Source organism: Eptesicus fuscus, chromosome 6, assembly GCF_027574615.1.
Source record: "Eptesicus fuscus isolate TK198812 chromosome 6, DD_ASM_mEF_20220401, whole genome shotgun sequence".
NCBI lineage: Eukaryota > Metazoa > Chordata > Mammalia > Chiroptera > Vespertilionidae > Eptesicus > Eptesicus fuscus.
In genome coordinates, this window is record NC_072478.1 from 35,421,015 (window position 1) to 35,433,793 (window position 12,779).

Here is a 12,779-nt window from a genome sequence, read left to right on the forward strand (position 1 = left end):
CCACAAATGAGTGAGATCATATGATATTTATCTTTCTCTGACTGGTTAATTTCACTTAGCATAATGCTCTCCAGTTCCATTCATGCTGTTGCAAATGGTAAGAACTCCTTTTTTACCGAAGCGTAGTATTCCATTGTGTATGTACCACAGTTTTTTAATCTACTCATCTGCCCATGGGCACTTAAGCTGTTTCCATTCTCCAGTCGCTTTTGTTAGTTCTTTCCTGACAAAGAAACTGTTCCTGTTCTTCTCCTGTGGTCTGTGCATGTGCTAGAGGTGTTGAGCTTTGTTTGTTTCCTCTTATTTTTGTCCGCTGCTGTTCCCTTTCAATCTGATACCTCAACTTACTCTTCACATTACAATTTTAATTATCATGATAGAATATAAATATCTCTCTCCTTGTCTTAATTTCTCAATATTTTTTCAAAATTTGTTTTCTTATTCTTTTAAAAGAAAAATATTTTTATTGATTTCAAAAAGAAAGGGAAAGGCAGAGAGAGTTAAAAATATCAATAATGAGAGAGAATGGTTGATCAGCTGCCTCCCCCAACAGAGGCACATGCCCTGACTGGGAATTGAACCCTTGATCTCTTGGTTCCTAAGTAGAAGCTAAACCACTGAGCCACACCAGGCTGGGCAAGACCCATTTTAAAGCCACTTTGAGGACCTGCTTCCGTGGCTTACTGACAACATCCATCTCTCTTATACAGCATCCCCAGGCAGCCTTCCCCACTGAGCCAATCCCCTTCCTTCTGTCTCCTGTAAGCAGCAAAATAAAAAATACACAAAAGTCACCTCCCCAGCTGCTTAGATTTCTTTGTTCATGAAAATAAATGCCAGCGGGTATTAGGCTTACGGACAATAAAACTGAAGCCTTCCGGTGATAACATGAAACAAAGGGAAGACAAAGAAAGAAAGAAAAAAGTGACTGGATCATCAGTACAGCCCTGGCTGAGCGCATCTCAGCACACAGCTCCCACTCAAGTTCCTGGAGGACAGGGAGCCTCTGTCCCATACTTAAGTCCGAGCCCTGAAGCAAGCATGATTCAAGGGGGAAGCATTCCATTGAAGCCACAATTCACCGGGCTGACAGCCACCTGGAAGTCCCATGCAAGGGAACGATGCACATCCTTGCAGGGAGCTCTCAAGACAACACGCAGTTGATACTGATCTGAAACAGAAGTGCCAACAGGGTTCTTAAAGAACCAGCCCTAAAATCATAGATTCAAGTTTGTCAAAAACAGCGGTGTTACTTATCTCGGCTCGCCCCATCCCCACTCGGAAGGCTCAGAATTCAGACAAAAAAAAAACACGTAGATTGGGACAAAAGAGCAACATCCTTAAACTTGTGCTTTGTTTGCCTTTTTCATTCTTTTGGGGGGAGGGGGGCATTCGGGGAGGGGAGGCAGTAAGGGAGTGGAGAACCCGGTCGCAGGAGTGGGGAACGAAGCTCCCAAGCCTTTTCTCCCACGTCCTTTTATGAAGACCACCTTCATGAAGGCGCACTGAAGGGACAGATTTTTTTATTTTTATTTTATTTTTCAATGACAGTTGACATTCAATATTATGTTGTATTCATTTCAGGCGTACAGCATAGTGGCGGACAATCAGATACTTGACCACGTGTCTCCCCCTCTCCCCCCATTCCCAGTCCCCACCTGGCACCATACATCGCAATTACAATATCAGTGACGGAGGGCAATCTTTTTCAGAAATAACCTTTCTGCTTTCCCCGTCCGCTCGCGGCCAGTACCGCAGCCAGCGGTGGAGGGAAGGCTGTGTGACCTGGGTTCAGCGAAGAGTCAGGAAGGCAAAGATCGCGCGGCTTGGCTCCTGGGAGCGCTCGGGGCAAGGTGACACAGCCCTGGGTGCCCTGGCGCTGGCTTGACAGTTTCCTCCCCGCCCACTCGCAGGAGGGCGCCGGGCCGGGGTGCAGGCGCGCGCCCGGGGAACATAAAAGCTGCGGAGGCGCGGAGACGCCCAGCAGCGGCCGCACCATGCACGTGAACGGCAAAGTGGCGCTGGTGACCGGCGCGGCGCAGGGCATCGGCAGGGCTGTGGCAGAGGCGCTGCTGCACAAGGGCGCCAAGGTAAGAGCGGCGCCGGGCCGCGGGAACGTTCTCTGCTAACCCGGAGGCTCACCTCCCACCCCCCACCACCATCCCGCCTGCCAAGCCGAGGGGGGTCCCAGGGAGGTAGGGACGTTGCGCCCCCAAGTGCCCACCGTGCCACTTCCCAAAGCTGCCGAGGCCGGTGCCCTGGAGTAGACCTCCAAAGCGGCTGGGAGAAAATCCGACCTTGAACCTCTGAACGTCAGGTGCCAACGGGGAGCAGCGTCCTGTTGTTTTTGTGCTGTTCGTCGGCGCGTCTAATTCCCCGAGCAGCGCGGGACCTGGGCTCCTCTTCTTTCCCCGCAGGTAGCGCTGGTGGACTGGAGCTATGAAGCAGGTATCGAGTGTAAAGCTGCTCTGGATGAGCAGTTTGAACCCCAGAAAACTCTCTTCATCCATTGCGATGTGTCCGACCAGGAAAAACTGAGAGGTAAGCGAGGAGATCTGTTCATCAACGCGGGACGGACGCTCCTGGAACAAGCGATAACCTGAAGGCAGCCGGTGCCAGAGAGTCCGCGTGGGGCAGGCAGCTGGAGAGCAGCTCCCTCCAAGCTCCAGGGGATAGCTTGGAGTGTTCTGCTTCCTACTGACATCCCAACAGACACTAAAAACGAGGAGGGAGGGAACCCAACCCTGAGAAATCCTTTTATTTTAGTCATTTGGCAGCGCATAATGTAATCAAAATCCCTTTGTGTATTCAAAGACAGTGCTGCTAACAGTAATTATTAAATGATTGAAACTGCAGATGGAACCTGGAAAGTTAAACATAGGCTAAGGGACTGTGGCAAACAACAACTGCTCCCAGAAAGTTGGAAGACACAGATGACAAATGTGGCAGTGTTTCTCTTTTTAAAAAAGTACTAGAGTGCAAGGTCGAGGGTCATCATCACAGACATGCTAGATGCTGTTAACCACGTGTTCTCTTTGGTTTTTCCCCTATGAGATAGTAGTTTAAAAATAATAATAGCTGTGCTACAGTGTTAGAATGGCAGAAGAAAAGTTTCTATCAGACTTTCCTCAATGCTTTCCTGTTTCCGTCTACTCACTTAAAATAGAACAATCTACTTGTGAAATACGATATTGGCATATAAACGGATTCGGTCATATAGAGGTCCAATAGATATGCATGGAAAAAATGCTTTTCTGGAGAAAAAAAAAATAGAAGAATAAATATTTGTATCTCACAAAGTTTTATTGAAACACGGAGTAAAAAAACTTTCATAAAAGTCACTCTGGCCCTAGCCAATTTGGCTCAGTGGATAGAGTGTCAGCCTGAGGACTGAAGGGTCCCAGGTTCGATTCTGAGTTCAATTGTGGTCAAGGGCACATGCCTGGTTGGCTCGATTCCCAGTGGGGGGCGTGCAGGATTCTCTCTCATCATTGATGTTTCTATCTCTCTCTCCTTCTCCCTTCCTCTCTGAAGTCAATAAAAATATATATATTTTTAAAAGTCACTCTGCTACTCCTGTTCTTAAAGGAACACTGAAGTATGGCTTTCTTTGAAAATGTTGGGCTATTCTGTAAGAGATTAGAAATAGAATAGCATGTTAGAAAGGAGTGTTCCCCTACAGTTAAGAGAAATTATTTTAAAGGAAGATATGTAATTAAAATCTGAAAATGCTAATAAAGATTTATAATATGTATTACAAGCATGAGTAGAAGAGAGCTATAAACACAGGGCTGGTGGAACATATTTTGCCAGAGGATAAAGGTTTGTTGATTGCACATGACATTTTGGATCAAGAATAGAGGCATGTCAAATCTCAACATCCATGCAGGATGGAATAATCCACGGTATAGATCATCTGGAAGCTATTTCTGTCTGAATTTATGTAGTTTCACATGTGACATTTAACCTTAATTGTTTTTGCTTTTCTGTATTTAAAATAAGTACCTTGGCTGTAAACACATTCCTTAAGGATAAGTGATTGTGGAGGAGGAAACTTAGACACATAATGAGTGACCAGGAGAAGGCATGTGGTCATGAGAAATCCACATGTTGTCTGGACATCAGCACATATTTGCACTTCAGGAAAACACGGCATTAACTCTTCCAATTTCAGGATTTAGTGCTGCCTTAATTTTTCAAATGGTCTAGACATGTGGCCAAGGGAGACTTCATTGAAACCATGCAAATACAGAGGTGAAAATGTTCTTGGAGAAGAACAAGACAGAACGCATTTTATAAATGAAGAAATGCAACCCCATGGTGGTGGTGCTGGGGGGAGTGGGTAAGTTATAAAGAGTACCACATCATATAAACATCACCAAGAGCTAGATTGCCAGTTGGTGGGGCCCAGCATTCAGTGGTATGTCAGAAAGAAGATAGTGTATTGTACATTGGTAAGGTCAGAATCTAAGAAATGCAATGGAGACTAAAATGAGAAAAGAAAATTAAAAAGTAATTTGACGTACATATTTTTTGTTTGTTTTAGGATAACTCTATCGACAGTTGATTTATTTTGAAAAAATCCAGTATTAAAGAGTATCAATACATCTTAGGATTTTAATTTACTAACTCTCTTCATACAAAACACTGGACACTTTATACATTAGCTCAAATGATGACTAATAGACATACATATTTAACAACCTAATTTCCTATAAGGTGGATGTGGAGTTCTGAAGGGAACCTTCTTAGGATGGAATGCAAAAATAAATAAACAAAAAGAAAAGTTCTTAAGTGTTTTCTACTAGAGGATCTTTCCTAGAATCAATTTGAGATCTTAAGAATTATTGTAAAAATTCCATGAAAAAGGAAACAGTTTTCATTTTGTTGTTTTCCATTCCAGTATGGTAAAGGGTACTGGAAAGGGCACATATTAAAAAATCTTGTCACTATTTTTGACAATTAAGTTGCATAAGGAATTATCTTTTGGGGAACTCAATATGCCCGGTGGTTGTTCACAATTCTATGATTTTACTTGGATGTACTTTTTTTCAAGGAACTCATAAGTTGGCCCCAAGACCTGAGAACATATATTGTCATTTGGAAGAGCAACCACAATTGTTATTTATAGTCTCAAGTAATAGAACTACTACCAATGGTACAAGGCCCCGGGAAACAGTTTAAATCAATAAAACTATGCAAAAGTCAACACTGAGGAATGTGTTTCTCACACAAGAGTAGGAAAACCTAGTGTGAACTGGCTAAGGAGGGTTTGCAAGAACTGGATATGTAGTTGGACCATGGAATGAGTGACCTTCAGGCTTCAGAATCTATGCAAACTATACCTTGCTTAAACACAGTGGAGGTTTTTTTTTGTGTGTGTGTGTGTGTGTGTGTTGTGTGTTTTAAAAATATATATTTTATTGATTTCAGAAAGGAAGGAAGAGGGAGAGAAAGATAGAGATAGAAACATCAATGATAAGAGAGAATAATTAATTGGCTGCCTCCTACACGCCGTACACGGGGTATGGAGTCCACAACCTGGGCATGTGCCCTGACTGGGAATTGAACCTGGGACCTCCTGGTTCATAGATTGATGCTCAATCACTGAACTACACTAGCTGGGCAAAATTAAGGTTCTTGATTCAGTAGGTCTGTGGTGGTCATAGATTCTGCCTTTCTAGTAAGTTCCCAGGTGATGCTGACTGATGCTGCTGGCTCACAAGCCACACTCTGAGGAGCAAGGCATTGAGTCACTAAGAGTGTAATGTTCGCTATCAGGGTGGATACATAAAAATGCATGCCATGGCATAGGATATGACTTACATGTATATGTGGAAAGTAAGAACATATCTGTAATGTCTCTTTTTTGATATTAGATACTTTCAGAAAAGTTGTAGACTACTTTGGAAAACTGGACATTCTGGTCAATAATGCTGGAGTGAATAATGAGAAAAACTGGGAAAAAATGCTGCAAATTAACTTGGTAAGCCATCTTAGCCATGTTAATTGCCTAAAAGTGTTTAATAATGTGATTTTTCAAGAAAAATTGTTCTTATATTCATAGAAACAATACAGTGACTACAGAAAGCTAGAAAAAAAGCATTTCCTTTTATAAATAGGAAGATATTTGAGATTTTTAATTATGAAAATATATGTCTTAAAATAATAACAGAAAATATGAAAGAGAACATAATTTATTGCATAATTTAGGAGTTGGCAGACTATGGCCCACAGGCCACACTAGCCTGCCACCTGTTTCTGTGTAACCTGCAAGCTAAAAATGGCTTTTACATTTTTAAGTGGTTGAAAAAGTGAAAAGAAATGTAAAAAAAAAAAGACAGCTATAGTTATTCATTTACAAACTAGAGGCCTGGTGCACGAGATTTGTGCACTGGGGGGCATAGGAGGATCCCTCACCCCAGACTGCACCCTCTCACAGTCCGGGACCCCCTCGGGGGATGTCTGAGTACTGGCTTAGGGGTTTGGGCCTAAGCCAGCAGTCAGACATCCCTCTTGCCGTCCGGGGCTCTTGCAGTCCAGGACCCTTCATTCCTTACCACCACTGCCGCTGCGCTCACCAGCCATGACCCCGGCTTCTGGCTGAGCAGTGCTCCTCCTGTTGGAGCACACTGACCTATATTGAGCATCTGGTCCCTGGTGGTCAGTGCGTGTCATAGCAACCGGTCGTTCCACCATTCAGCTGATTTGCATATTAAGGTTTTATTGTGTAGGAGGATTATCTCTGGCTACTTTCATGCTACAGTAGCAGAACTGAGCAATCGTGACAGAGGCCTATGATATGTAATGTCTAAAAATTTACTATCTTGTTCTTTACAGGAAAAAAAAAATTGCCAGCCATGACTTAACTTATTTATTTAAAAATAAATCTTAATTTAATAAATCTTAATTTATTAAAAATAAATCTTAATCTTAATTCTAGGAATATAACAGAAAACAAAGCCAGTGACTTTTGAACTTTGTAGTTACTAATAATTTTATCCTGAAAGTTAGTGGGTATATGCATGTGTGTGTCTGTATGTGCATGTAGTATATTGTGTAAGTTTTACAATGTTTGATGATTCTTTCACTTTTACTTAAATTATAAAAATGTAAAATTAGGAAGTAAAATTTGTTTCATCCATTGTATCACACATTTGTTGGTTATCCCATTTTATGTACACACCTGACAAAAGATATTGGGGTTTAATAAAACCCAAACCTTAGCTAAAGGAAAATGTCCCAGCTGAGCTGTGCATGAGGCCACCCTGGCCTTGCTAAGGTCACTCTCACTTGCTAAGTGGGTATGGGTAAAGAACAGGGAGTGTCCCCTACTTCATGATATCCAAATAGGAGATTATAAACTCCTTCAAAAAAGGAACTGTGTTATGTACTTTATATTCCTCTCTCATAATCAGCCCAATATCTTGAAAATAGTGCTTGGTCAATAAATGTTTGACTTGTGCTCGCTTCAGCAGCACATATACTAAAATTGGAACGATACAGAGAAGATTAGCATGGCCCCTGCGCAAGGATGACACACAAATTCGTGAAGCGTTCCATATTTTAAAAAAATAAAAGTAAATAAATAAATAAATAAATGTTTGACTTGAATCAACATTCCCAGAAGTAATTACTTAATTGTATTAATAATTTGATGGGTGTAATGAGAATTATACTAATTCACAAAAGAGCTGAATCTATAAGCATCACTTTGATAAGGGTACAAAGTTGCTCCCCAAATTTGATAGATGCCTAAACTCCTTTAATTGAAAACAAAAGCTTCCATTTAAAAGTACAAACACCCTCCTTAAAATTCTTTTTAAATTTTGTCTCAAGTGTTCCTGGATAACATTATATTCAAAATAATTTAAGACCTATATATCAAATTTCCTCCAAAGTCTTTCTGGTGTGTGTGTGTGTGTGTGTGTGTGTGTGTGTGTGTGTGTGTGTGTGTAGAGATACCTAACAACTGCTTTTCCTGAATTAAGACAATTCTATGATTTATCTTCTACTTTAAACTAGTAATCTATACTAATAAAAGGGTAATATGCTAATTAGACCGGACATCCATCCAGATGTCCTTCCACACAAAGCCACAGTGGCAGGGGCCAAGGCAGTGGTGGTTAGGTACAACCAGGCTGGCAGGGGAGGGCAGTTAGGGGGCAATCAGGCTGGCAGGCAGGTGAACAGTTAGGAGCCAGCAGTCCTGGATTGTAAGAGGAATGTCTGACTGCCAGTTCAGGGACTGGGCCTAAACCAGCAGTCAAACATCCCCCAAGGGGTCCTGTATTGGAGAGGATGCAGGCCGGGATGAGGAACCACTCCCCCACCCACACGAATTTTGTGCACCGGGCCTCTAGTGTAAGTAAAATAAAATGAAATATTTTCTAATTGTGAAACATGATTATATCTCTTGGCTAAATAATGCTTTATCATGGCATATCAATGTTTAATGCACCATTGAGTTTGCTTAGTTATACCTAATTTAATTTTGTATTTGTGTCTCTACTTATACATGATTGTAGCTTATAATTTTACTTTCTTGCAATATTTCCATTTTGTTTGAGTGGCAATTATTTCTTTGCTGACTTTTATCTCCTCAATCTGTCAGTTTTTGAACAGAATGAAATCATATCTCAAAGGAGAGATGTTAATCTGCCTGCCTTTTTCAGTAATTCTGTTAGTTTGGACTTTATTTTATAAACCTATAATATTTGGAGCATAAATTGCTAGTGATTATAATTCATTGATATTTTATTTGATTTTTAAGTTGTATATCTTTTTGCAACCTATGATGTTTTGATCCATCCATATTTCCATATATGAAATCAGTCATTTACCTAGACATATCATCTTGTATTACATTACTTTGAAAATATAAGTAACATTTTATGTTAAATTTGTCTCTTGCTGACAGTATAATATGAGATCTTACTTTTTAAATCCCATCTGGGAACATCTGCTTTTTGTACTTGTGAATTTAAACCACTTATATTTATTTTTACTTTTTTTAAAATATATTTTTTATTGATTTCAGAGAAGGAGGGAGAGGGAGAGAGAGATAGAAACATCAATGATGAGAGAGAATCATTGATTGGCTGCCTCTTGCATGCCCCCCCACTGGAGATTGAGCCCGCAACCCAGGAATGTGCCCTTGGCCAGAATCGAACCCAGGACACTCTACCCACTGAGCAAAACTGGCTAGGGCTATTTTTACTTTTTTATTAAGATTTATTTCTTCCATTTTACTTCATATTTTATATTTACTAACTTTCCTTTTTGTTTTTGTTCTTTTTCTATTTCCTTCTTAAATTCCATTGGATAGCTCTAATTTTCTTCTGCTGGTAAGAAAACTGTATGTTTTATATTTAATCTTTGGTGGTTACCCTGACTTACTATGAATTATATTTCATTGTATTCTTTGGTTGAAGGATAAAAAAAAAGATAATACAACCAATTGAGAGCTTCATGAATTTTTAAGAATATATTTTTATGAACTTATGCTACTCTCCAGAACCACATAGTGACAAGAATTTTTTTTTTTTTTTTTTTTTTTTTTTTTTTTTTTTTGCTTCGAGCTAACCTAATGAAAAGCACAAATCATGCTGCAGCAGCTTTCTCCCTTTCAGCTCTGATCACTGGCCAGGCCGAGGAACCCCACCCATGCACAAATTTGTGCACTGGGCCTCTAGTGTTTTCACAATAGGCACCTACTGTGTCTTACCTCTGAGAAAGCAAATGTCAGAAAAGTGTGCAACAATATAAGAAACATGGAAATAGTAAAGAGATTGTCACAAAGGATTCGAGTTGTCTGTCTTCATCTAGCTGAGAAAGCATGTTTGCTTGAACATAGCCTAGGTGAATAAACATCTACTCCAAGCTTGGAAGTTTCCTAAACTACCTGAAAATAGGAAATTCTGAAAGACGAAGGATATTTTATTTGACTCCTTTAGTTACAATTCACTGTCCTGGATTCTTCCTCATTGAAATTTAGCTGGCCTGTATTTTTCTTTGGACTCTTCTAACATAAGCCACTCCTTGGCTTAACACCAGGGGCTGGTGGCATTTGTTTAATCTTACATAGAATAAGACATAACCTTTGTTACCCATATATAACTAAAAACATGTTACTGCCCCACCTACTTAAAACACTCATTGCAAGAGTAGATTAGCGTCTGACCAATCATTGTCCTTCCAACTTGATTATCTCTGTTAGTATAATGCAAATATTTGCGTGTGTTTTATATAATAATATTTTAGACACTGTTCTGAATGTAATTTGCCACACACAATTCTGTGTGTTCTTCTGTACATTTTTCTATATTCTGTCCTTGTAAGAAAGTAACCACTTAGTTAAAGAACCTTACTACATCTCTCCCTCTTCTGAAATCTCACACAACATATTTATATGATGTACCAATTTTAATTTTTTATTATTTTAATTTTTAAAAATCTTTATTGTTGAAAGTATTACATATGTCCCCTTTTCCCCCCATCAACCACCTCCAGCCCCCCCAGGCCATCACTGCCCCATTATCTGTGTCTATAGGTTATGCATATATTCATACAGGTCTTTGGTTGATTGCCTCCTACCCACCCACCCTATCCCACCTTCCCTCCAAGATTCCACACTCTGTTCCATGCTTCCATGTCTCTGGATCCATTTCATTCATCAGTTTATTTTGTTAATTAGATTCCACATAAGAGTGAGATCATGTGATACTTGTCGTTCTCTGACTGACTTATTTCATTTAGCATGATACTCTCCAAGTCCCTCCATGTTGTCTCAAAGGGGAAGAGATTTTTTTTTTTACTGTTGCATAGTATTCCATGGTATAAATGTACCACAGCTTTTTTATCCACTCATCTACTGATGGGCATTTGGTCAGTTTTCAGATCTTAGCTATTGTAAATTGTGCTGCCATGAACATAGGGGTGCATACATTCTTTCTGATTGGTGTTTTGGATTTCTTTGATGTACCAATTTTTAAATTTTATTAAAAGTATCATTTTTAGAATGATTTTTATACATGTGTAATTTATGATAGTATGCTATAAATTCTTCAAGGTAGAAAATTATTGATTTGTGTATGGAGTAGATATTCAATTAATATTTATTGGGTAAACAAACTGCCATCCTATGATACTTTACATCCATGGATATTTAATTTTGGATTTTAATGCAATGTTTGGGTGATTTCCTAATATCTCAGTATTACCAAAAAGTATTATCTGTCTTTTCACCTTGACTCCTTATCAAACTTACCCCTTCCTTATCCTTTGATCTCACCACTCTTCCCACACAAGAGGTACATTAAACCCCTTCCCAGTCTTTTGTTTCCATTAGGTTATTCTGTACTTCCTCCTTAGTCTGAAGCCAACCGCAGCAGCCTTCTGTGTAGCTGCTCAGAGCTTACTGGGAATGTTCAAAAAGAACTATTTGCATAATTAGCAACGGTTATCTTGGCAATTCGGCAAAGATAAATTTAACTTTAAATATTGATAAGGACATTCTGTAATTATTGTACATTCTGAAGCTTTGATAAACCTAAAAAATTCAACCCCACACAAGTGGGATTTATAATTTAATTTGGACATGTAACTAGCATATATTGAATCCTTTGATATACTATCTAATAAAAGAGTAATATACAAATTGACCATCACTCCAACACACAAGATGGCCACCACAAGATGGCCAGCAGGAGAGGGCAGTTGTGGGTGATCAGGCCAGCAGGGGAGGGCAGTTGGGAGGGACCAGGCCTGCAAGGGAGGGCAGTTGGGGGGGGGGGCAGGCCTGCAGGTGAGGGCAGTTAGGGGTGACTGGGCCAGCAGAGGAGGGCAGTTGGAGGCAACCAGGCCTGCAGGGGAGGACAGTTGGGGAGGACCAGGTCGGCAAGGGAGGAAAGTTGGGGGGGGCCAGGCCTGCAGGGGAGGGCAGTTAGGGGTTACCGGGCCAGCAGGGGAGGGCAGTTAGGGGTGACCGGGCCAGCAGGGGAGGGCAGTTAGGGGTGACCGGGCCTGCAGGGGAGGACAGTGAGAGGCAACCAAGCTTGCAGAGGAGGGCAGTTGGAGGCAACTAGGATGGCAGGGGAGGGCAGTTAGGGGCAACCCAGCTGGCAAGGGAGGACAGTTAGGGGTGACCAGGCCAGCAGGGGAGGGCAATTGGGGGCAACCAGGCCTGCAGGAGAGAGCAGTTAGGGACAATCGGGCTGGCAGGGGAGCAGTTAGGCGTCGATCAGGCTGGCAGGGGAGTGGTTGGTAGGTGATCAGGCTGGCAGGCAGAAGTGGTTAGAGGCAATCAGCCAGCCAGGCAGGCGAGCAGTTGGGAGCCAGCAGTCCTGGATTGTGAGAGGGATGTCCCAGATTGGAGAGGGTGTAGGCTGGGCTGAGGGACACACACCCCCATGCATGAATTTCATGCACTAGGCCTCTAGTGTTTAAATAAAAATGAAACAAAATAGATGGTTACTGCTGGTGATTTTCTTTTCAGAAATACAAGATTTGAACTTGGAAAGGGTATACATTTAGAATTAGTTAAAACTACATTTTAGTCCTGAATTTGGAATTCATGAACTTTTATTTCTCTGATCTTGAATTTCCTGGTTTGTGAAAGAATAAAGATAATGTCTAGCTTAAATAAACCATGATTTGTATGAAACAACCAGCACAGTGCTACTACAAAATATTCACTCAATAAATTGCCTTTCTTCTCCAAAGTATAAAAAGCTACATTTTCTTCTTTCTCGCTGTCTCATTTCTATGTGAGTTGGGTT

General features: G+C 40.8%; 1 protein-coding gene and 2 non-coding genes across 6 annotated transcripts in view; all 3 read left to right on the plus strand.

The window, feature by feature from the left end:
• The first annotated feature begins 1,756 nt into the window (after nt 1–1,756).
• HPGD (15-hydroxyprostaglandin dehydrogenase) overlaps nt 1,757–12,779 on the plus strand; it is a 59,665-nt gene continuing 48,642 nt past the window's right edge. For 2 of the 4 annotated variants that reach the window (XM_054717638.1, XM_054717639.1), the window contains exons 1-3: nt 1,757–2,090; nt 2,418–2,541; nt 5,880–5,986. In XM_054717638.1, the coding sequence (XP_054573613.1) occupies nt 1,998–2,090; nt 2,418–2,541; nt 5,880–5,986 (324 nt within the window). In that variant the 5' untranslated portion in view covers nt 1,757–1,997. Of the gene's footprint in view, nt 2,091–2,417; nt 2,542–5,879; nt 5,987–12,779 lie in introns of those variants that run through there. The other 2 variants (XM_008155244.3, XM_054717640.1) reach the window with 2 other exon arrangements.
• Nucleotides 2,630–2,711, plus strand: MIR9354 (microRNA mir-9354). The gene has a single exon (NR_129220.2). It is a non-coding gene; the product is annotated as a microRNA mir-9354 (primary transcript).
• LOC114227683 (U6 spliceosomal RNA) lies at nt 7,463–7,569 on the plus strand. The gene has a single exon (XR_003613753.2). It is a non-coding gene; the product is annotated as a U6 spliceosomal RNA (small nuclear RNA).